Genomic DNA, 25,303 nt, shown 5'->3' with positions numbered 1-25,303 from the left:
ACTAGGGAGACAAAGGTGGCCGGGCGTGGTGTTGGCCACCCACCCCCTCGTGAGCCGTGCCAGCCTTCATAGGTGCTCACTAACAGCACTTGCCCCAACAGTCTGTAAGGGGCAATACGGGGGACCTTTGTCTTGGTTAGTGTACGTGTGTCGTACACTGTATGTGAGTTGTACACATAGTGCGTGCATGCGTGTGTGTAGTGCTGCTGCTCGCTAACAGCACTTGCCCCTAAGGCCTGTTGAAGGCTATACGGGGGATCTTTGTGTTTGCGGTGTTATTTTGTGGCTCTGGGCGTGCGTGCCCTTGCCGGCATTTCTCTGGGTGCTCCTCCCGTTTGTTGTTGAAGTCCAGGGAAATCTTGGCATCAAGGCCGATCCCGAAATAGTTGTTCATCACGCACTTCTCCATGAAACCCTCGCTGCCAAGAAACACACAGGCCAGGAAAAGGTCACGTCTCGGGCGAGTGGGATGGCTGGAGGCGAGTGGGATGGCTGGAGGCGAGTGGGTGAGCGAGTGGGTGAATGCGTGGGTGAGTGAGTGGGTGAGTGAGTGGGTGAATGCATGGGTGAGTGAGTGGGTGAGTGAGTGGGTGAATGAGTGGGTGAATGAGTGGGTGAGTGAGTGGGTGAGTGAGTGGGTGAATGAGTGGGTGAATGCGTGGGTGAGTGAGTGGGTGAGTGAGTGGGTGAATGAGTGGGTGGATGGGTGAGTGAGTGAGTGGGTGAATGCATGGGTGAGTGAGTGGGTGAGTGAGTGGGTGAGTGGGTAAATGAGTGGGTGGGTGGGTGAGGGAGCGGGTCAGTGCATGAATGGGGAAGAAAGCGGGTGAGAGGGAGAGCGGATTAGTGAGCGGGCGGGCGGATCAACGGGTGAGCGGGTGAACAGGTGAGTGAGCGGGCAAACCGGTGAGTGAGCAGGTGAGCGAGCGAGTGAGTGAGCGGGCGAGCAGGAGAGCGGGTGAGTGAGCGGGTGAGTGAGCGGGTGAGTGAGCAGGAGAGAGGGTGAGTGGGTGAGCGGGTGAGTGAGCGAGAGAGCGGGTGAGTGAGCAGGAGATTGGGTGAGTGAGAGAGCAGGTGAGTGGGAGGGGGGGGATGGTGGGCTGGGGGGGGGGCACTCACAGTGAGTCCGGGTCGAGGTCCATGAGAGGCGTGGCGCAGGCCCCCAGGGTGTCCGCGTTGGTGAGCAGCATCTTGCTGATGATGCAGCTCCCGGCGACCGACGCGGCCAGGCCCGCTCGCAGACCTGCAGCGCCACGGCAGGGCCCTCCGTGAGCCACGGGGCCCTCCGTGAGCCACGGGGCCCTCCGTGAGCCACGGGCCCTCCGTGAGCCACGGGGCCCTCTCAAGGCTCTTTGTCAGAAGGGTCCCGACCGGCGCCGTCACAGAAGCGACGACATAGGGTCCGTTATGCCGCCAGGTAAAATTTTATCGAGCCCTCATTCGTGCAAACAATTGCCGAGGCACTAAGAACTAGCGTGGAAGGTTTCCGAGTGGTGAGCCGGCACCAACATTAGCTCCACAGTCCTCTATATATACAAATGTGTTCAGCCAACTCGTGAGTGTTTAGACATGCGGGAGGAAACCGGAGCACTCGGAGAAAACCGACTCGTGCGAGGGAGCAACACTCAATTCCATACCAGAAGGGACAGACGCTGTACAGTTCTACATTTCTGTAATGCGGCCGTCTGGAACGCTCTTCCTTCCTATATTAGGAAGCCACTGGAGCTATGGACTTTTAAAAGTGATAGATTGAAAACTAATTTCTTTAGAACTGAAGTTTCTTGTCCTTCCCCCACACCTCTGATTAGCACGGTTGGCAACGTACGGTGCGAAATAAGTTAAACGTACGCACATCGCTGCACAGTTCTACATTTTTGTCATTCGTCTGGCGATCCACCCAACCCTCGCTGCCTCCTCGCCCCGACTCTTATCCGGCGCCCCCCCTTTGAGCGCGTCCACGCCCCCCCCCCCCCACCTCCCCCCCCCCACCCCCCCCCCCCACCGGCACGTACTGGGGTAGAGGATGCGCATGTTGAGCATGGGCAGGTTCTCCTTGCCGGAGCCGGGCCCGGCCGTGGTGGGCAGCGAGCCCCCCAGGAAGGCGCTCGTCTTGCTGATGCGCCGCTCCGTCGGCGCCGCCGGAACGTCGCCTGCACCCGGCACGGCGGCACGGCGGCTGAGCTGCGGCTCCACTAGGACACGTGGTGGGCTCCACTAGGACACGTGGTGGGCTCCACTAGGACACGTGGTGGGCTCCACTAGGACACGTGGTGGGCTCCACTAGGACACGTGGTGGGCTCCACTAGGACACGTGGTGGACTACACTAGGACACGTGGTGGGCTCCACTAGGACACGTGGTGGGCTCCACTAGGACACGTGGTGGGCTCCACTAGGACACGTGGTGGGCTCCACTAGGACACGTGGTGGGCTCCACTAGGACACGTGGTGGGCTACACTAGGACACGTGGTGGGCTCCACTAGGACACGTGGTGGGCTCCACTAGGACACGTGGTGGGCTCCACTGGGACACGTGGTGGGCTCCACTAGGACACGTGGTGGGCTCCACTAGGACACGTGGTGGGCTCCACTAGGACACGTGGTGGGCTCCACTAGGACACGTGGTGGGCTACACTAGGACACGTGGTGGACTACACTAGGACACGTGGTGGGCTTGCAAGCCCCTGTATTTAGTTTGCATGTCAGCCCCAACCTAATTAAAAACTTTAAACTATTTTTACGTTACCAGGTGTCAGGCCGCACCGAGCTGTGTAGCTCTTTTTCAGAAGCGACCGGCCGACCACAAATGAGAGCTCGACGAGGTGGCTCATCATCACGTGAACATTTATAGCAGCCAAATACGCGTGGTGATGTTGATTCTAAATGTGCAGGAAAAAACACAGAGGACCCGGAGAAAGCCACACGACCACGGGGAGAGAGACACGCAAACTCCAAATATACAGCAGGCGTCAGGGTTGGGATGGAACCCACAACCTCCTGTATACCAGGCGAGGTAGTTAACATCTCGCCCAGCTCAAGCAACCTTGTTCCACACAGGGATAGTTGCCACTGCCCCCCCCCCCCGAGGTCCCACGACTGCCCCTTATCTAGGAACCCTAAAAATGTACTGCATGGGTATAAATATAACAACAATAATAAGTACCCATTTACCCAGGAGATACTCTTGCTCAGGAGGGTGCTGCTACGTTGGGATGTTTGGCCAGCAACAATGGCACTGTGTGTGTGTGTCTAGCTATGGGAGGAAACTGCAGAAACCAGGAGTAGACCCATGCAGAACAGGGGGGAGAGAATATACAAACTCCGTGCAGAGAGGCACGGAGTGTTGCACTGATGACCACTTGCCCTGGCCACACAAAGGCCCTGCCCGCTACCCATAGGCCATGTCCACATCCCATAGACCTGGTCCACATCCCATAGACCTGGTCCATTACCATAGACCTGGTCCACATCCCATAGACCTGGTCCATTACCATAGGCCATATCCACTACCCATAGGCCATGTCCACTACCCATAGGCCATGTCCACATCCCATAGGCCTGGTCTATTACCATAGGCCATGTCCACTACCCATAGGCCATGCCCTCAAAGGCCCCCCGCTTCAGCCTCACCTCGGTTGCTGAGACGAGATCCGAACGAGGATCGGGGGGAGGATCGGGGGGAGGAGTCTTCGTCACCGCTGTGAGCGTGGCCACCGGTGGGCTCCGTGCCCCCGGCACGCGGAGCCTCAGCTAGGCCCGCCGCCTCCTCCTCCTCCACCTCCTCCTGCACATCCTCCTGCACCTCCTCCTGCACGTCCTCCGGCTCCTTCCTGCAGGTGCTCGTCTGCGCGTTCTGTTCGTCCACGGCTGAGAGAGCGGAAGCGCATTTAAGGTCACAATGCTGTTGACGAACGTGTTGAGATTTATCGATGTTTTTTGTATTTGTGCATCTTTCACCACTGCCAACGCAGTATCGCAAAATCGTGTGTTCACGATTTGGCTGCACTGCCTCCCGCTGCTCGCAACGTGGCCCCCACAGCGGCCGCTCGCCATTCCGCGCCGTTCACGTCGGTCGCCTGTCCCAGCACCATCCAGGCTCAACCCACGTCCGTCCATCACTCACCGACCTCCATTGGAGTGCGGTTGCCGAACGAATCCGTTGTTATGACGTCGCACTCATTACACACACAACGTGCTCGCCACAAATGAACCACGACACGTCGCTGATCTCGTCAAGGAGTATAAACCATCAATCACTCATCCTCGCAGCAGCAGCAGCAGTGGCTTTTGGCTCACATCGCGCACATTCAGATGCGCTTCTGCGGCCATCTAGAACATGCTTTCGTCTAATATTAGGAAGCCACTGGCAGATATGCAGTTTTAAATCATCAAGATTGAAAACTCATTTCTTTAGAACTACTTTTTGTGTTTAGTTTGTTGTCCTTCCCCCGCACCTCCGATTAACACGGTTGGCTACGTACGGCGCCAAAGAAGTTCAACGTACACACAGCACGAGCGTATAACCCCGCTTAGCTTCCGGGATGTGACGAGCCTGGGCGCACCCCGGGTGACCTGGCCAACCGCCGCGGCGCGCCATCGCCCTACCTCTCTCGGCCTGCTCGATGATCTGCCGCACGGCCTTCTTCAGGCTGTTGGCGCGCGACATGAGGTGCTCGCGTGGCAGGAACAGCTGCGTCTCCGCCGCCGCCGCCGCCGTCGCCAGCGCAGGAAGAGGAGGAGGTCGCGGCCTCCTCCTCAGCGGCGCCTTCCTGTGCCTCCCCTCACACGTCTCTCTCCTGGCTCCCTCCCGCGATCCCTTCTCCAGCTCCTCCTCCTCCTCCACCTCTTCACCGTCGCCGTCATCGTCCTCCTCCTCCTGTTCGGTCTCCTCCTCCTCGGCGATGGGGGGGGGTGCCGGTGCTGCCCAGCGCCGCCGCCGACGCCGCCGCCCGCGCTTCGTCATTGAGCGCCGTCAGGAGTGAGTCGAGCTTCTCGTTCAGCGCGGCGCACTGCGGGCGGCAACGAAACGGCACCCTGGAATCAGCGGCGTGCATTTTCAGCTCGGCAACGTCCGGAGGGGGGCCCTTCGCGATGCGGCCGCGTCGTTTCGGCTGGCCCGGCCCGAAGAGCCGACCGCGAATCGCGTCGGCAGGAGGGGCGTTCGCGGGCGGCCTCACCTTGTGGGCCATGGCGTCCGACTCCCGGGGGTTCTCCCCGGCCGTCTCGTAGGCGCTGCCCACGCGTGCCACGAAGCCCTTCACCGTCTCGCAGAGCACGCGGGCGGACGCGATCACCACCGAGTGCTGCTCCGAGTTGAGGATGCGCGTGAGGTGAGCCGCCACGGAGCCCTCGTAAGCCGCCATCTCCGCCTGCCCGCGCCCCGCACGCCAAACGGCAACGGCGTTTTATTCTGGGAGGCTCAACGTGGTGGGGGGGAGGGGGGCGGGGGAGGGGGGCGGGGGAGGGGGGCGGACAGCCCAGCCCCAGACTTCCACTCACCGCCCGCCGTCCGCAGCCGAGCGAGCGCCTCGCGTTGAAACAAGAAAACCCGGAGGGGCGGATCGGACGTCGCGGTCAACCCCACCGCGGGACGAGGGCCGCCCTGCGGCGTGCGTGGCCCATGGGGGCCGTGCGAGCGAACTCCGCCACACCGGCGGGAGCGGCGGGGGTGGGTTTGGTCGCGCCTCTCGACGGGTGCCGGATCGGCACAGGGCGCCCCCCGGCTCTCTCTCTCTCTCTCTCACCTGCCCGCCGCCTTCTCTGCCGCCCTCCTCGGCCGCGCCCGCTCGCCCGTCCGCCTCGCCGTCGCAGGACCTCTCCTCTCCCGGCACGGGCTGCGAGTGCCGTGTCGGCACGTTCACCTCGTACGACATGATCGCCCACCTGGCGGGCGGACGCACCGCGCCCGGGAGACGCGGGGAAACGCGAGGGGAGACAGGGAGACGCACGCAGATACAGCGAGATGCACGGAGACAGAAATACAGGGAGGTACAGAGACACCGAGAGATGCGTGGACAAAGCGAGACAAATGAACACATTGAGATGCATGGAGAGATGCACAGATTCAGGGAGACAGAGATAACGGGACAAACTTTGGTTACAGGGAAATGTAGGAAGGCACACAGACACGTTACACGACAACCAAACCGATGTTTTAATTCTGAGAGCTGTAATTGAGACAAATTAAGTGCAAAAAGCCAAAACGTATAACATATTTTTTTAATCATAGCATTTATTTATTGGTGACTGGGCTAAGACCACGAACACCTGGCAACCAATCGAATTCAAGGGCAGCTCAGACCACCAGTTCACAATGAAGCGGATCGCATCATGAGCACAGCCGTCGACATTAAACGACCGTGGTCTCCGACGGGACGAAGGTTCCCGGCTCAGCGCTTTCACGACCTCTGACCTCTGACCCCTGACCTCTGACCTCGGGGGGGAGCCGCCTCACCTGTCCAGCATCTTGACACCGGCACGCTCGAGCTTCTCCAGGATCTGCGGGAGGGTGGCGTCATCGTCGCACGAGTGGCCCCAACCCAGGACGCGCGCGAGGTCATTGCCCGTACCCAGGGGCAGGACCCCCATCTGACACTGCAAAGACAAAACAAAGATTCCCCGTATCGCCTTTAACAGATTGTTGGGGCAAGTGCTGTTGATTTATTGATTGATTTTTTCAGCAAAACTCGGAAATTGAAACGTGAAGCAAGATTTGTACAATGCTTTACGTCCCGCTGCACGTTTAAAAGAAAAAAAACTGACATTCAACTGGCAGTTCACCGGCATTAGTCTAAGCAAAGCCTGACTGCTGATGAGATGCTGAATGCCGAAACCGAGCCAGAGTTTGCTTGTGCTTAACCAACGCTGCTGAAAGAACTCCCTCCCAGAAGGCCGTGTGGCCACCGGGATGTGGAGCTATGGGGAGAGGAGGTGGAGCGAATGGCTATTCGTAGGGAGAGAGGGAGGGATGGGAGGTAAGAAGGGAAGGGAGGGGTGGGAGAGAGGGAGGGAGGGAGGGGTGGGAGGGGTGGGAGGGAGGTGAGGGAGAGAATGGTTGCTCACCTGCTTGTGCAAGCTCAGCTGATCGATGTCGGACAGCACCCAGCCCACGCTCCCGTCGCCGCCGCATACCAGGATCCGGAAGGTGTCGAACTTGTGGAACAGACGCAGCCTGAACCACAGAGCGAGCGGGCCGACCGGCCAGGGAGGAGGAGTTTAGGGTGCGAGTCGGGGCCAGGGGCAGGGCGGCTCAACCCTCTACTTCCCCCGGACCGCGCGTGCAATCGCAGCGCTCTCTGTCTGTACCCCGTCTTTTTGCAGCGTTATAGGAACAAGACGTTACAATCAGGGGGCTACCGTTGATGCATACAGACGATACAATGGATAGAATGCAGATGATACATACTTTACAGACGATGCATCCGGTACGTGCAGACAACACATCCGAGAGATACGTTTCATCGATTTGATACGTACATCCGACGCAGACGATACATCCAGGCGACACATCCCGCACGCACAGACGATACATCCGACAGACACAAACGATACACCCGACACGAACAGACGGTCCTGTGATGCGCTGCTGCTGCTAGATGGATGATGGTGGGGGGGGGTGGGGGTGGTCAATGAACCGATCGTTCACGGCGCATCGCCGCGGTCGTCGCTCACCCCAGGTGTGGCCCCCCGTTCATGAGGTCGAAGACCTGCGCCGGGTTCAGCAGCTGCTTGAACCTGCGCAGGAACTTGACCCCCTGGTTGTCGCCGCTCTTTCGAGTTGACGAACACGAGCAGCGGGCTCGTCACGGACGGCGGGCACGTGGCCTTCCAGAAGCCTGCGGCACACACCGAGATGTTGACTACCTCGCCTGGTGCGCGGGAGGTCGTGATGTTCGATCCTGACCCTGACGATGCCTGCTGCTGTGTATTTGAAGTTTGTGTGTCTGTCTCTCTCTCTCTCTCCCCGTGGTCGCGTCGAGTTTTCTTTGTTTTTTTCGCTCCCATTTAGAATCGACGTCACGCATTTAGAGCATTTGGCTGTCGTACATGTCCACGTGATGAGCCACTTCGCTGAGCTCTCATTTGTGGACAGGTCGCGTCTGGCAAAGAGCTACGTAGCTTAGTGGGCCTCTACCTGGTAAAATAAAGATAGTTTATTGTGATCTTCTCACTGTGGTCTGTGGCTACGACTAGTCACGTGATCCTTACGACAGTCGATGAGTGACCCGGGAAATATTTACACCCAGAACGCTACCGCTGTGAACACCCAGAACGCTATGGTTGTGTACATTTACGTCTGGAGGGTTTCCCTGCTGCACAATAGCTACTGATGGTGTAACTCTTCATCTTTGATTGATTCCGTTCCTTTGTTCATGCTTTGTAAAAAGCATTCGGCTCTAAGCTGATTTTTAAAAATTACCCAGCGGAGGGCCGTGGGTCCTATATGGGTCCTCTACGTATCTCGATGTGTCTCTATGGGTCTCTTTGTATCTCTATGTGGTCTCTATGGGTCTCTATGGGTCTCTATGGGTCCCTCTATGTGTCTCTATGTGTCTCTATGGGTCTCTGTATCTCTATGTATCTTTATGGGTCTCTATGTAGCTCTATGGTTATCTGTGGGCGTATATATGTATCTCTGTGTCTTTATGGGTCTCGATATATTTCCATGTGTCTCTACTATGTCTCTGTGGGTCTCTATGTTGACAAAAGAATAATCTGTGTAGAACCTTGGTGGACAAAAGATGGACGTTACAGCAGCGACTAAATCACAACAATTGCAGACACCTGCCCCGGCAGCAGGTAACACAAATATACAACGACAAAATAAAGTAAATAAATAAATGGAACTGCTCATTGGGAAAAAAACCTCAATTATTATCACGGGCCCCATGGTGTCAACAAGTGCCGTCTCCAAGCCTCATCGGCCACTCACTCTCCACTGGCCTCTCTCTACACGCTATGAGGTAGTGGGGCCATTACCCATGACGTACGTGGGCGTCATCGAAACAGAATTGGAATACAAACTAAACTAAAATAACTTTATCGGTACACAAGGCGAGGCTCCCACAAGGCCTGCGTGAGAGCATGTGGCACAGTTTGGCGCCAGCTATCGTACAGTATGGTGGTCGTGTCGCTTCGGTTCTCAGCGGTGATCACGACGTCCTTCAAAAACAGCGGCGCTACTCCTCTCTAAATAAAATTAACGCTCAGCAGCGGTGAAGGGGACACCCACCCTGCAACTTGCAGACGTCTCAGAACGGTGACGCCTTTGTCACTTGAGTATCCAACAATCCCACCACATACAAGCAAACACACAACATCAACCGCCCGTTCACAACTAAGTGGCGGCGACGTCACCATTGAGCTCGTGCCAGGCTAGGTGCACTTTAAGGCCACGTGAAGTCTCGAATGCCCGCTGGCAGGAGGTCACGGGACAGACCCAGGTGCCATGGTTTGACTGACCGTTTAAGCCAGTCAACACGTGGCACGCACACGTACACACAGCGGAGTTGTCACTGGCACGGAACGTGTCGAGTATCCGTCATCTCCAGGTGACGGCAACCCCGGCCGCCATCCCCACCCCCGTGCCGGCCGGGCCCGTCGCTCGACACGGAACGCGGCTCCTCGCTCACCGTCCGAGTCGATGCTGTTGAGCGCCGTCGGCGGGATGATGGACACCTTGCACTGGCCCAGCGGGCACTTGCGGCTGTAATGCTCCCTGCAAGCGGAATGCACCTGCGGGAGAGGGCAGACGTACGTACCACGGGTGATGCAGCCAAAGGTCGTCAACGGGCGGGCTAATAGCCAAAAATGCCTCTAATGGGATTTTTCGATCCGCAAATCGTGACAGGAATCCCCGTACTGATTTGAAGAAGATCGACCCGGCACACAGACACATAGACACACAGACCACACAGACACACGTGTTTAGAATACCACGGAAGTCACTGCTCAGTCACACAGACACATAGACACACAGTCACACAGACACACAGACACACGTGTTTAGAATACCACGGCACAGTCACTGCTCGCACGCCCAGTCCCTCAACAGGGCACACAGGGCGAGGGTGGGGGGGGCGAGGGTGGGGGGGGTAAGGGTGGGGGGCGAGGGTGGGGGCGAGGGTGGGGGGGTAAGGGTGGGGGGGCGGGTCTTGGGGGGTGAGCGTGGGGGGCGAGGGTGGGGGGCGAGGGGTGGGGGGCGAGGGTGGGGGGGGCGAGGGTGGGGGTGTAAGGGTGGGGGGTGAGGGGTGGGGGGCGAGGGTGGGGGGCGAGGGTGGGGGGGCAAGGGGTGGTGGGGCGGTCTTGGGAAGTGAGCGTGGGGGGGCGAGGGTGGGGGGGGTGAGGGTGGGGGGCGAGGGTGGGGGGGGGGCGAGGGTGGGGGGGGCGAGGGTGGGGGGCGAGGGTGGGGGGGGGCGAGGGTGGGGGGTGAGGGTGGGGGGGGGCGAAGGTGGGGGGGTGAGGGTGGGGGGGGGTGAGGGTGGGGGGAGCGAGGGTGGGGAGGGCGAGGGTGGGGGGCGAAGGTGGGGGGTGAGCGTGGGGGGGTAAGGGTGGGGGGGGCGAGGGTGGGGGGAGCGAGGGTGGGAGCGAGGGTGGGGGGTGAGGGTGGGGGGGGCGAGGGTGGGGGGGTGGGGGTGAGGGTGGGGGGGTGAGGGTGGGGGGAGCGAGGGTGGGGGAGCGAGGGTGGGGGGGTGAGGGTGGGGGGGGGCGAGGGTGGGGGGCGAGGGTGGGGGGGGGCGAGGGTGGGGGGGGGGCGAGGGTGGGGGGTGAGGGTGGGGGGGTGAGGGTGGGGGGAGCGAGGGTGGGGAGCGAGGGTGGGGGGTGCGAGGGTGGGGGGGCGAGGGTGGGGGGCGAGGGTGGGGGGGCGAGGGTGGGGGGGGTGAGGGTGGGGGGGGGTGAGAGTGGGGGGTGAGGGTGGGGGGTGAGGGTGAGAGTGGGGGGGGTGAGGGTGGGGGGGTGAGGGTGAGGGTGGGGGGAAGCAGGGTGGGGGGTGAGGGTGGGGGGGGTGGAGGTGGGGGGGGCGAGGGTGGTGGGGGTGAGGGTGGGGGGGGTGAGGGTGGGGGGGGTGAGGGTGGTGGGGGTGAGGGTGGGGGGTGAGGGTGGGGCGTGAGGGTGGGGGGGGTACCATGGCCTTGCACCAGAGGCAGCGGCGGTCCTGCAGGCGCAGGACGCTGCCGCACGCCTTGTCACACACCACGCAGCGCGCGCTCACCGGCAGGTTCCCCTCCAGCCACTGGTGCGCCATCGCCAGCTGCACCGACGACGACAACGACGTTCAGACGACGTTCGGACGACCGTTCGGACGACGCTCATAATGCGGCCTGTTAACGTCGCGAACGTCTCAGAGCGCAGGGAGGAAAGCGAGAGGGGAATGGCAGAGGGCAGAGCTCTGGCTCGCACGCTCACTCACCCACTCGCTCGAACGCTCATGCACTCGCCCACCACTTGATCACCCACGCACTCACCCACTCGCTCGCTCAACCGTTCGCTCACTCGCACCTCCCGCTCGCTCACGACTCACTCGCTCACCCTCTCACCCTCTCACCCCCTCGCTCACTCAAGGGAAGGAGAGATGAGATGAAGGAGCAATGCAAGGAGGCAAGGAAGAGGGTTTCTGTGGTATCCAGTAGGAGGATAAGGAATATCCTGACCCACTGATGATGATGACGAGTGGAAATAGGATGATGACAGTGATGATTACAATGATCATGGCGATGATGATGATGATGACACAACTGAACATGGCGATGATGGGGATGATAATAATGACCATGATTATGACAATGCGAATCAGGACGAAGAAGATGATAACGATGAAGGTGATGATCAAATCAGTCAAAGGTGTCTTGCTTAAACCAAGGCGCCCGTACATGAATGATAATTCTCTCATCATGAAATTTGGAAGACAATCAGAATTATAACAATCAGAATCATAACAATCAGGTGAATCTAAAACCATGCATGTCGTGATGCTATTTTGTCATTCATCTGCAAACGCGCGGCCAAACAGGTAACGTACGACCAAAGTGGCGAATATAACACGACGAATATGACATGACGATCACAACGCGATGATTATGACATGGCGAATGATATCGACGAGGATGCCAACGACGACGACTGCGATGGCAGTGATGGGGGGGGGGGGGGGTAGCGGCACCGACGACGGTGAGCGGTGATCGTGACGACTACAAAGACGACGGCGGGTGACGGCGCCTACCCCGTCCTCGTCCTCGATGATGTCCTTGCCGACGGAGGCGAGCGTCGTCCACTTGCAGTTGCTGGTGGCGCGCACGGCGCAGCGCTTGTGGGCCTTGAACTTGCACACTGCAACGCACGCAAAGCGCAGGACGGCTCGGCGACGTTCGCTTCCCGACACGCGGAGGACGAGGAGCGACCCCCTCGCGGAACCCCCCCGGAGCCAGCGGCGTTACGCCGCACGGCGTTCTCATCGGCGGGGTCGGGGGGGGGGGCGCTCCATGGAGCCACAGCCGGCACAGATTGGGGGGCCATGGGGAGAGCGGTCGCTGGCAATGCCGCGCGAGGTGGGGGGGGGCGAGGGGCGCTGGCCCCCCGTCACAAGCGGCAAGACGCACACGGACTCGCCCAGACAGACGGACGCACGAGCGGGCGACATGCCGACTCTGCCTTTGGGCCAGTGACAGATTATCCTCGTAGCTGCACAAGTCGCTACACATGCTACAGGCCCCGCACTTTCAAGGGTCAATTCCGGTTCAGTGATTCTGGACTTGCTATATTACTATAGTACTATACTGCCTTCAACTTTTACGAACGACTGCATGTTTAAGGTTAGCGATTAGTCGTATTATCTGGCTGTATAGCGAATGAAAAAATACAATTACTTTACTGTGCAAGTAAAAATGTTGTATTTTAATATTTACGTGTTTTAAAAATATATTTAGGGTCCCTTTATAACGTATGCTACAGACCCCACCTTCGCAGGAGAGGCCGTGCGACGTGACGCCCGACAGCGCCTCGCGGCACACGTTGCAGTAGGTGGGGCGCGCGTGCGTGCACGCGTACCAGTGGTGGGCCCCCGAGAAGTGGTCCATGCTGTAGTGCACTGCCTGGGAAGGAAGGGGGGGGGGCAACGCGGTGGACGGGGTGGGGACTTGTGCTTTCGTGTGTGTGTTGAACTTCTTTTGTACCGTACATAGCCCCCCCCTCTCCCCCCAAGAGACTCACACAGAGGCGCACAGACTTACATAGAGACCCACAGGCCCACACAGAGACCCACAGACCCACACAGAGACCCACAGACCAATAGACTCACACAGAGACCCACAGGCTTACACAGAGACCCACAGGCCCACACAGAGACCCACAGACCCACACAGAGACCCACATACCAATAGACTCACAAAGAGACCCACAGACTTACACAGAGACCCAGACTCACACAAAGACCCAGACTCACACAGAGTCCCAGACTCACACAGAGACCTACAGACTGAGACCCAGACTTACACAGCGACCCACAGACTCACATATAGACCCAGACTCACACAAAAACAAACAGACTCACACAGAGACCCACAGACTAACACAGATACCCACAGACCCACGCAAAGACCCACAGACTCACACAGAGACCCAGACTCTCACAGAGACCCACAGACTCTCACAGAGACCAACAGACTCACACAGAGACCCAGACCCACACAGAGACCCACAGACTCACACAGAGACCCACATACTCACATAGAGACCCAGACTCACACAGAGACAAACAGACTCACACATAGACCCAGACTCACACAGAGACCGCTAGACTCTCTTGTTCCCAGTTCAAGTTTCAGGCTCAAGTCCTTCCGTTGCCCATGACTGGCTGCCTCTATCATAAAAATAAACGAGCCCACTGTTTGTTTACAACGTCTTGGGTTGCGGTCACATTTAGACGCCGTATAAACCCGCAAGTGTTGCAATATTATCGCCCCGCAATCTGCCTGCACAGGAATAACTAAATGGGCCGAGTGTCTGGTTGTGTGTGCGCCTTTCCCGATTGGTCAAGCATCAGGTGTTTCCGTCTGCGACCGGGCCACCTTCACCTTGTCCCGTGATGACCTGAGACCCAGGTTCGATCCCACCACCCCCACCCACTCCCCACCATGGACTCGTCCAGCCAAGCAGCAGAGTGCTCCGGCTCCGGGGCAGCTTGGAAGGCGACTCCGCTCCGGGTGTTTACAGCCAAAAGAATCAATCACGTGCCGCCTCGCGGGAGACCGGCTCCGGCACCCACTTCGCCGCCATAGCAGATCTATTTGAAGTCTTCTCCAATTGTATTATATTATTATTATTATTCTCGTCGTCATCGTCGTCGTCCCGATTGCGCAGCCGCGGAAATCTCGCGCACGGGAGAACAGCCCGCAGAAGTGGATATCACAGAGCGACCTCCGAGATCCCTTCAAGTGACTGTTGGTCCTGTCAGAGGCGTTTTACTTAAATGTGGATCACTCGCTCTGCCACGTGAGAGAGTAAGCTCGAGTTTCACATTCTCAGATCCGCAATTTAGCCAAATTAAGCGCAAACCCAAATTGGATGCCGTTGTTTGTTGTTGCTGCTGTAAAGGTATCGGTGACCGGACTGAGGCCTTCAACTCGCTACGCTTGAGAACTCGGTGCCGCGGTAGAGAGATGTTAACTCCCTCGCCTGGTATGCAGGAGGTCGTGGGTTCGACCACTACCCTGTCGCCTGGTGCTGCATATTTGGAGTGTGCATATCTCTTTCCCCGTGGTGGTGTGGAATCTTTTTCAGGTCCTCAGTTTTTTTCCCCTCCGCATTTAGAATCAGCATCACGCGTTTCGAGTGTTTGGCTGCTATAAATGTCCACAGTATAATTAGCCACTTTGTTGAGCTTTCATTTGCGACGCAGCTCAGTGGGTCTTGCCTGGTGAAATAGAAAGTAGTTTGGTTGAAGAGGTCTTTAGTTTAACCGGGGACTGGTGGCTGATACCTGGATTGAAACGCAGGCCAGTGCCGGATTATCCCCGTAGCAGCACAAGTCGCTGCACATGCTACGGGCCCCGCACTTTCAAGGGCACCGCGCTAAATGCTTTCAAGCTATCAATTCCGATTCAGTGATTCTGCACTTGCTCGATTACTACAGTACTACAGTGCCTTCAACTTTAATGCACGACTGGGTGTTTAAGGTTAACGATTTGTCGTATTATCTGGCTGTACAGCAAATGAAAAATACAATTACTTTACTAAGCAAGTTAAACATTCGTGGTTTTATTTATTTATTTAGGGGCCCTTTCTAACAGACAAGCTTCATCCGGCCCTGTCCGAGGCTCTCGGCGTCCCTGACCTCTGAGAGCCACATGGCTGCCCCCTCCCGTGGCCGCCCCCTCCCGTGGCGCTCTCATTGACCGATCGCCGCCACCGTCGTTTGTCGGCCCGCAATTCAAAGAAAGTCCCCGCCACGCGGATTTCGCTGCCGCGGAGTTGACCTGGCGCGACCTCGCGGACACCGCAGTTGGCTGGGGGTAGCGGGGCGCATTTGATGTGGACTGTGCCACCTCTCACGCTGGTGGGGGGGAGGGGGGGTGCGGGGGAGAAGTGGTTTGACCCGGTGGACCCAGTGTCCCCGCCGGCCCTCCTATTGCCCTGCTGACCTGAAAGGGCTCGGTGCTCTGCACCGACTTGAGGGCGGCGATCCAATCTTCCATCTCCTTGCGGCTGTCGGCGCAGAGGATGAGCCTCCGGAACGGGGTGATTATCTGAGGACAAAGAGATAAAGATCACGATCTGCCCCCCCCACCACCGCCAGGTAGCCTTTGTAGGAGTCTCCACGTGATGTGCACACAGATTCCCCCCCCCCGTCCCACTCCACCCCCCCCCCCCCATGTGTAGCCGCTGACTGTCGGGGCGAGCGCCGTAAGCGAGCGCCTATCAGGGCCGCCTTTGTCTCTCGAGCGGCGATGTTTGTGCACGCCACCGCCGCACGAGGTACTCATTTTGAGGCTGAGTCAACCTAGGGGGAGACTCAGGACCGGTTCAGACGATCGTCGCTGGTGTTGGCCGTGAGCAGGAGTCGAACTCGGTTCGCCGGTTCAGTAGCGTGGCGGTTAGTCGCTAACCGCCGCGCCACCGCTCCCCACGCACACAACGGAGATCCCACGTGAGGAATCGACAGATTGCTGGGGCAAGCTGTTGGCGAGTAGCAGCAGCAGCAGCACCTGTGTAGGCCGGCACGGCACACGAGGGGGTGGGTGGCCAGCACCACGCCCGTGCACACACACACACAGACGCACGCGCAGCTGGCGTGCACACACACACACACAGACGAACACGTGCACACACCCACAGAGACGCATACCTACACACCCACAGAGACGCACACCTGCACACCCACAGAGACGCACACCTGCACACACACAGACGCACACCTGCACACACACACACACACACAGACGCACACCTGCACACACACACACCGACGCATACGTGCACACACACACACACAGACGCACACGTGCACACACACACACACACAGACGCACACGTGCGCACACACACACAGACGCACACGTGCACACACAGACGCACATCATCAGAGCCTCCAGATTGCTCTTGATGAGTCACAGAGACAGCGCAGATCGACCTCCCCCCTTCCGCCCCCCATGGGAGGAGGGGGGGGGCAGCTGCTCCTGTCAGTGGCATTTTAAATCAATTTGGATCGCGGAGGAGGCGGAGGGCGAGCAGAGATGGTGCCTCAGTGGTAGGCAGGGGAGAAGGGGAGTTCTTGGGAGACTGGACTCTGGAGAGGAAGAGGAGAGGGTTGAGAGAGTTTCAGTCCTCTCTGACACCACCGCCGCACGCGCACTGCAGAGCGGACGAGATTGCATCGCCGTTGATGTATTTATTGTTCATTAAAGGGGAAGCGCTATCAGATATTTTATTGCGTGGTGTTTACAAACCTCGCCTTCGCCCCTGACTGCGACGTGTTCCGAGCCAAACGATCGGGCTGAAGGTTTGGTCTCATTCATAACGTGGTCAACCACCAGTACCAGCAGCACCACCACCACCACCACACTGCAGGTCACAACACAATACACTCCCTGGCTCACCCATACACTCACCCACCCAATCACTCACTTTCTCATACACCCACTAACCCACCCACACACTCACCCACTAACCCACCCACCCACTCAATAACCCACCCACCCACTCACCCACCCACCCATCCACTCACTCACTCACTCACCCACCCATCCACTCACCCACTCACCCACCCACCTGCTTACTAACCCACCCACCCACTCACCCACCCACTCCAGGCCACTCCACTTCTCTTTCTGCTTCCTCCCCGGCACCGCTCCACTTTGAAAGCCTCTCTCCCATCGTCGCCCAGTGTCCCCCCACGACAACCTTGCGCGCTCTATTCAAGGCACGTGTCGACTCTTATCGATCGCAACTTCGTAATTGGCTTTAGGCTCAGGCCGCGTCGTGATCTGCCCCAATTTGTGTCGTGACCTGGCCAAAACCCCCACCACTCGACGCAGCAAAACAAAACGGAACTTCCACACCAACATTTAACAATCAGATTAACGACGTTTCATTTTTAAAAGGCTTATTTTATATTTAAAAAGGACCTTTATTCAAGATGCTTAATGTAGTTTCAAAAACCGACTTCGATGACAGGGGCGGTCAAGGGCCGAGGAATGAGTGGCCGCGGTTCGTCGCCCTTCTCCCCGCACCTCCGACGAACACGGCCGGCGACGTACGGCGCGAAAGAAGTTCACGGTACGCACTCGCACGCACACCGGGGATCACGGAGGGGTAGCGGAGGGGTAGCGGAGGGATGCCAGGGAGCGGAGGGGCGAGCGGAGGGAAGAGAATGGGAACGCAACCACAGCGAGGCTCGCCAGAGACAGCCACGTGGCCTGTGACGCGCGTGTCGCGACGTGGCCGCGCGCCAGCAGCAGACACGCCGTGGATTCTCGTCGCGCCGCTTGTTGCTGGCCGCTCGGCGTTTCGGCCCTTTGGGCGCTGCTGCTCAGCCGAGGCAACAAAACAACAACAACAAACAACACCAAACAACATTACGACGAGTCGCCTCGTGGTGACACTGGGGGGGGTCGTGACGTTGACGCGGCGCGCCGCTGTCCACCCAGGGTGGAGGTCCCTCGGGGGTCTCTCCCCTCCACCCCCCACTCCCCCCACCCCGCACCCCCCCCCCCGCCCCCCGAGGTCGAGCTGGCCGTGCCGTGGGAAGGAGCCGCTGTGTCCGCGCCGCTGAGCGTGCGAGCGACGGAGCGTGCGAGTGTGAGCGAGCGTTTGCTTGGTAGGAGCGTTGGCGCGGACGTTGGAACACTCGGTTCGGGCCACCCCGAGTTCGAGTCCACGTCTTGGCCACTCGCCATCCGTGGCGAGCGACGACCGGCGCGGCCAAGTACGGCCAAACGCTTCTGCGGCCGTCTGGAACACGCTTCCTTCCGCTATTAGAAAGCCACCGGATCTACACACTTTGATATCATCTCGATTGAAAAGTAATTTCTTTGGAACTGTTCAACATACGTATGTACACACAGACCAACCCCACCTCTGACACGGCGTGCCGAGGCCTTAATCCAGCAGGAGATTCACGAAGGACTGTCCCTTAGATGATCATCATCATCATCATGATGATTGTTATGGATGTACGTAAGCGAGGAATGGAATTGATCCGGCTGACGTTCACCGAGGAGACGGAGCTCTGAGATCGATCGGAGTGACGTTGTTGGACTTGGGTCGTTTACGAATCGCAGGATCGTGAGATGTGGTGCTGACTTGGGTAGGAGGCCTTCATCCAGCAGTGGATTGCCCATGGCTGACGATGATGACGATGTATATCTCCGATGTTACTATATTTCGGTGCTCACACATTTCGCAATCGCATTTACAAGTGAGTTTTTTAAAATATGGTTAATGACACAGATTTACGGAGGAGATTTCGTCTCAGAGTCGGCACCACAGTCTCGCGGCGCAGTCCATTAAGGGCAGCGGTAATTGCGTTAATTTATTATGCGACGGTACGAAACACCGACGTAGAATTCGGTAATGGTAATTTGACGAATGAATAATGCCAGATATCTTAGAGGCACATTCACGTTGACACTTGTTTTTATCAACGTGGTTAGCAAATGTCAGGAGCTACGCTTGCAATTTGACGCGGCCAAAACGACTCACGGTCAACGCACACTCCCTGATAAAAGTCGTTTTGTTGGGTTACATCGCGTCAATATAAATGTGTTGTTAAACCCGCCACCACCCGACACAGCCAATTAGTAAGCTTTGTGTTACTAGCACAGCACACCGGTGTGTTGGAGAGCAAATCGACAACATTTACAATCGCTCCCTGTTTAACGCGAAGGACGCATTCGCGACGGATATCATCCATAATACACGGTTTTTTGGGGGTTAGATCGCATAAATATAACCAAACAACCCCCCCCCCCCGTATTATTGAAAACACTCCCTGACTGCATGAAACATTAATTCGACAGGAGCCCGAGAATGGAGCGCACTGAACAACAAACAACAACAGCAAAGATCCCACACCCCCCCCACCCCCCGTGTCGACTTTGCCAGCCCAGTGGGGCACGGTGCCGTGAGTGGGCACCTAAGAAAGCCGGCACGGCACACGAGGGGGTGGGTGGTCAACAGCATCGCGCCAGGCACTCGTTTAAGGCTGAGTTAACCCAAGGGGAGGACCTAGGACCGGTTCAGATATTCATCGCCGACGTTGACCACGAGCGGGAATCGAACTCGAGATCGCCGGGTTCGTAGCGCAGCGCTAAGCGCTACACCGCCACGACCCCACTATGCAAAGACAAAGATCCCCCGTGTAGCCTTCACGAGGCTGTTGGAGCAAGTTCTGTTTGCGAGCAGCACCTATGAAGGCCGGCACGGCACATGACGAGGGTGGTTGGCCAGCAACACGCCCGACCGCCTTTGTCTCCCCAGTGGCGATGTTTCTTACACACCGCACCGGGTACTCACTTGAGGCTGAGTCGACCTAGGGGATGCCCAGGACCGGTTCAGGTAATTGTCACCGACGTTGACCGTGAGCGGGAATCGAACTCGAGATCGCCAGGTTCGTAGCGCAGCACACGACCGCAACCCCACGACAACACACAAAGACAAAGATCTCCCGTATAGCCTGAACGGACTTGCAGGGCAAGTGCTGTTAGCGAGCACCTTAGCCCACTAGACGCACACGTGAATCGCCATTTAGGCACAACATTAAAAATAGCCACGCTGACACCGCGAGCTACGAGTACATCCACCAACAACCACAAGCGGGAATGAAACGTCTCCAGCGGCTCCGTGAGTACAACACAGAGTCAATGGAGCTTCCCCCACTCCCACTTGTCACGCAGTCTCTCACTCTCACCCCCCCCCCCCCCCTGAAGTCGTGGGGCTTCTGCGCAACCACGTTTCAAGAGAAACAAACCACGGGCCATCTCCCCAGATGCCCCGCGGCACACCACCGCAATGCGCTCCTCGGGATGTGGCAGAGATGAGAACGCGGCAAGCGGCGTGGCCAGTGCAGAAGACCGCGAAGAGACACGACGCGGTGGACGGGAGGAGACACGAACAAGAGGACCCCACCCCCCCCCCCAGCTCGACTCGCAGGTGACCGCGGCCCACGCGCTCGCAGCAAGACGTGAGGAAGGGCCGTGAGCCACGGCAGTGACACGCACCGCTCACAAGAAGCCTCGTAGTTGAGCTCTGAGACCCCCCCCTTCTGACGCTCCGTGCCGCGAGCCATGGAACCTGCCCAGCCCGAGTCCCCGGCACAGAGCCGCGCGCGTCTCGGTGACCCCCCCTCCTCCCTCTCCTCCACCCCTCCCTGAGCTTTGCGAGCAGCGTCACGGATCGGTCGGACGTGGACAACAACAATAACAACAACCACAACAACCACAACCACGAAGCCACCTCTCGCTTGGCGAGACGGAGGGCGAGAGAGCGCTTGAGAAGACGGCTCACGGCCACTCTCGCGGTCTGTGGGACACGATCGCAGGCGAGGCGCAGGTCAATCCGTGAGTGCAGGTGAGTGCAGGTGAGTGCATGTGAACACAAGGTGAGCGCAGGCGAGGGGGGCGTTTCACCCGAGAGACGGTCCCGTCAACGCGACCCCTCCATGGCGCAGAGGCGCACAGGGCGAGCGAGTCGAGACACACGGGGCGAGCGAGCGAGTAGAGACACACGGGGCGAGCGAGCGAGTAGAGACACACGGGGCGAGCGAGCGAGTCGAGACACACGGGGCGAGCGAGCGAGTCGAGACACACGGGGCGAGCGAGCGAGTCGAGACACACAGGGCGAGCGAGCGAGCGAGTAGAGACACACGGGGCGAGCGAGCGAGTCGAGACACACAGGGCGAGCGAGCGAGCGAGTAGAGACACACGGGGCGAGCGAGCGAGTAGAGACACACGGGGCGAGCGAGCGAGCACGCGGACCGCCCTCGTGTCGAGAGACGGCTGACGGCGGCGCGAGGCGGACAGGCGACGTCCTGCGGGTCACCTGCGAGGGCGCCGCGAGAGTCGCGAGAGTCGTGCTGGCGAGCCGCGAGCTGAGGAGCTGAGGATGAGGGTGGCTCTGCTGCTCACGCACCAGCGGCGGCAGCAGCAGCTCTCGCGTCTGGACAGCGGCAATTCACTCGCACCGCGCGCGGGGCTCTCAATGAGCCCCCCCCCCCTCGTGCCCACACCTCGCTCCGTGGTGTGGGCGGCGGGGGGGCTGGTGGCGGGTGGGGGGTGGGTCCGGAAAGGGTAAATGGTTTGTGTGTGTGTGTTTGTGTGTGTGTGTTTGTGTGTGTGTATGTATTTGTGTGTGTGTTTGTGTGTGTTTGTTTGTGTGTGTGTTTGTGTGTTTGTGTTTTATGTGTGTGTTTGTGTGTGTTTTGTGTGTGTGTTTGTGTGTTTGTGTGTGTGTTCGTGTGTGTGTGCTTGCGTGTGTGTTTGTGTGTGTGTGTTTGTGTGTGTGTGTTTGCGTCTTTGTGTGTTTGCGTCTTTGTGTGTTTGTGTGTGTGTGTGTTTGCGTCTTTGTGTGTGTGTTTGTGTTTGTGTGTGTGTGTTAGTGTGCGTCTGTGTTTTGTGTGTTTGTGTGTGTGTTTGTGTGTGTGTTTGCGTGTTTGTGTGTGTGTTTATTTGTGTGTGTTTTGCGTTGTGTGTGTGTGTGTATGTTTGTGCTCATGAAGGACGCTGCTGCTACTGGGCAGTTGGAGGCAGACGACCTCCAGCAACAACGGAGGGAAGAGGAGCGACGCTCACAACAACGAGCGGAGCGCCGGGTGGCTAAAACACAGCAAGTTGGCACAGTGGGGGTACAGGTGGTGGGGCATCTACCGGCCATCTCAGTCAGCCAACCCACGGCACCTGCTGGGTCTGTCCCGAGGCCTCCTGTCAGCAGCGAGCATTGGACACTTCACGCGGCCCCAAAGTGCACCTAGCCTGGCACATGCGCCATGGTGACGTCACCGCCACTTAGTGCGGATGACGTTTGTATTGATATCGGTGTGTCTGAGTGCGTGTCTGAGTGTGTGTCTGAGTGAGTGTGTGTCTGAGTGTGTGTCTGAGTGAGTGTGTGTCTGAGCGCATGTCTGAGTGTGTGCCTGAGTGTGTGTCTGAGTGAGTGTCTATCTGAGTGAGTGTCTATCTGAGTGTGTCTGAGTGAGTGTGTGTCTGAGTGTGTGTCTGAGTGCGTGTCTGAGTGCGTGTCTGAGTGAGTGTCTGAGTGAGTGTCTGAGTGAGTGTGTGTCTGAGTGTGTGTCTGGTTGCTCACCACTCCCGAAGCCCACCCCGACTCGTTTGGCTCAAACTTTCTACTTATTTATTTATGTTTCACTCGGCCCAGGTGTGAGGTCCACACCGAGGCTGCGTGGCTCCCTTTGTCAGAAGCCACCTGGTCACACAATTATCGCTCAACGGAGTGGCCGATCATCGTCACGTGGACATTTAGAGCAGCAAAACACTCGAAACGCGTGATGTGGATTCTAAATGTGGAGGGGGGAAACCGGAGAAACCGGAGAAAAATCCACGCGACCACAGAGAGAGAGACGCGCAAACTCCAAATACACAGCAGCAGGCGTCAGGGTCGGGATGGAACCCACGGCCTCCTGTAGACCAGGCGAGGCAGTTCACATCTCCTAGCCACCGCGGCACCCGTAGCTGGTGCGGTGTGTAAACATCAGCACTGCCCCAGCCTGAGAGAACAAATAGGCGCGTGTCACCAGCGGTGAGTGGACGACTAAACGGGGGGTCTGTGTGGGTCTGTGTGTGTGGTGGGGGGGATCTGTGTGTGTGTGGGGGGGTCTGTGTGTGTGTTGATCTGTGTGTGTGTGTTGATCTGCGTGTGTGTGAATCTGCGTGTGTGTGAATGTGTGTGTTTGCGGAAAGCGGGGGAGGGTCAAGGCTGTGGCGTGACGTCACAAAGAGTGTGGTGGTGGTGGTGGGGAGACAAAGGTGGGAAGCAGGAAGGGGGCCCTCGCTCCGTCACTCCGCGATTTCTGCGTCCGACAATCGCAGGAAGCCGGCACGGCGCGCGGCGCGGTGCAGCGAAGTGTGGGGGGGTGGTGGTGGGGGTGGTGGGGGTGATGGTGGGGGTGGTGGTGGTGGGGGGGTGGTGGTGGGGGGTGGAGGGTGTTGGGTGGGTGATGTTGGGTGGGTGGTGGTGGGGGGGGTTGTTTCTCTCGCTCGCCCTCTCTCCCCACGGGGCCACTCTGTGTGCACCCGCGACGATTTTACCCCACGCAATTAATTCCCAGTTGCGATCCCGTCGCTTGTTTGAGCTCCGCTGGGAAGTGTCGCGGTTAGCACTGCGCTGCGAAGCTGACGACCCGGGTTCGATTCCCTCTCACGGCCAACACCGGTGACGATTATCTGAACCGGTCCTGGGGCCTCCTCTAGGTCGACTCGGCCTCAAATGAGCACCTGGTGCGGTGTGTAAACATCAGCACTGGGGAGACAAAGGTGGTCGGGAAGTGGTGTTGGTCACCCACCCCCTCGTGTGCCGTGCTAGACTTCATAGGTGCTACTCGCTAACAGCACTTGCCCCTACAGTCTGTTAAGGCTATACGGAGATCTTTGTCTTTTTGTACTTCCGTTACAAATGAAGATTACATGCGTCAGGGCACGTTCCTAGAAAAGGTGCCGTAAGTCGAGACGGATTTTCCCAGAGAAATAATTATATAATCGTTGGTTACATTCACGACCAAAGGTCCGATGTGCATTTTTTGTGTATCTATGAATACAATTAGCACAATTAAACAACTCCCTATCATATATGAAGTACAATCATACCACGATTTAACCACCAAAAAACGATATGATACCGTTTAGAAAATCACTACCTTTTTTAAGGCTGCAGAAAATAAGATACTGGACATGAGTGAAAAAGAGCTTTCCAGGATAAATAAATATCACGATTCCAAAATGAGTGCGGAACGAGGCGAGTGGAAACCAGCTTCAGTAGAGGGCCGTGTGTGGTCGGTTTGTTAAAGAGCTTGGTGGCGGGCTTGGGGGGCCTTCATCCAGCAGTCGACTGACCATGGCTGCTGCTGCTGATGATGATGATGATCATGATGATGATCATGATGATCTCAGAATCTGTATTGATACTGGAGGAATCCGATGAGCTGCAAAGCTCTTTTGCGCAGATGTCCAGTAGGGGCGGGTGAGAGCGACACAACAACAAACAGTACAACAAACACGATGGTAGTGCACAGCACAGGTAAGGTAAACACGTCACCCAAACACAAACACATACAACACTCAACCACCCCCATCCTGCCAGGCAAAGCCCACTGAGGTATTGACGTATTTGCTCAGAAGCGACCACCTGGCCACCACAAATGAGAGCGCAACAAAGTGGCCCCAACATTTGGACATTTTTCGCCGCTGCAAAATAATCGAAATGGACTCAATGCGTGAAACACCGCAGGTGCCAAGTCTAAATGTGCGAGTCATTGATGCCACTTGTCGGCGGGCGAGCTAAACCCACGCCGCAGTTAGTGGGTGGTGCATCGTCAAACGCTTGTGCGCGTGAGAACTTAATTTGTATGGCTGGATTTGGTGACGTGGGGGGAGTTACAACACAAATGTGCAAGAATAGCGTTTACTCTTTCTAGCAACAAAACAGCTGTTAAGATAACAATAATAATAATAATAGGGGTTTTCCCCTTTTTTCTGGCAACAAAACTGAAACCTTTTTACAAGGATTCGTGTCTGCATTAACCACAATACTTGCGGTCAAAATGCAAACAAAAACACACTCTGATAATATATGCATTGTCATTGA

The 25,303-nt window shown here is 57.7% G+C and overlaps 1 protein-coding gene across 1 annotated transcript in view; it reads right to left on the bottom strand.

Annotated features, from left to right (window-relative positions):
• The window catches only part of LOC144948949 (diacylglycerol kinase delta-like), a 73,925-nt gene that overhangs the window by 20,863 nt on the left and 27,759 nt on the right, over positions 1-25,303 (bottom strand). The window contains 17 exon segments of the mRNA XM_078878706.1: positions 309-419; positions 1,120-1,243; positions 2,013-2,150; positions 3,629-3,865; positions 4,604-4,907; positions 4,909-5,007; positions 5,176-5,367; positions 5,743-5,881; positions 6,453-6,592; positions 7,061-7,169; positions 7,670-7,770; positions 7,772-7,833; positions 9,631-9,733; positions 11,124-11,249; positions 12,219-12,325; positions 12,954-13,086; positions 15,634-15,738. Of these exon segments, the coding sequence (XP_078734832.1) occupies positions 309-419; positions 1,120-1,243; positions 2,013-2,150; positions 3,629-3,865; positions 4,604-4,907; positions 4,909-5,007; positions 5,176-5,367; positions 5,743-5,881; positions 6,453-6,592; positions 7,061-7,169; positions 7,670-7,770; positions 7,772-7,833; positions 9,631-9,733; positions 11,124-11,249; positions 12,219-12,325; positions 12,954-13,086; positions 15,634-15,738 (2,330 nt within the window).

This window comes from Lampetra fluviatilis, chromosome 51, assembly GCF_964198595.1.
Source record: "Lampetra fluviatilis chromosome 51, kcLamFluv1.1, whole genome shotgun sequence".
Taxonomy (NCBI): Eukaryota; Metazoa; Chordata; class Hyperoartia; order Petromyzontiformes; family Petromyzontidae; genus Lampetra; species Lampetra fluviatilis.
This window is presented reverse-complemented; position numbering and strand designations above follow the sequence as displayed.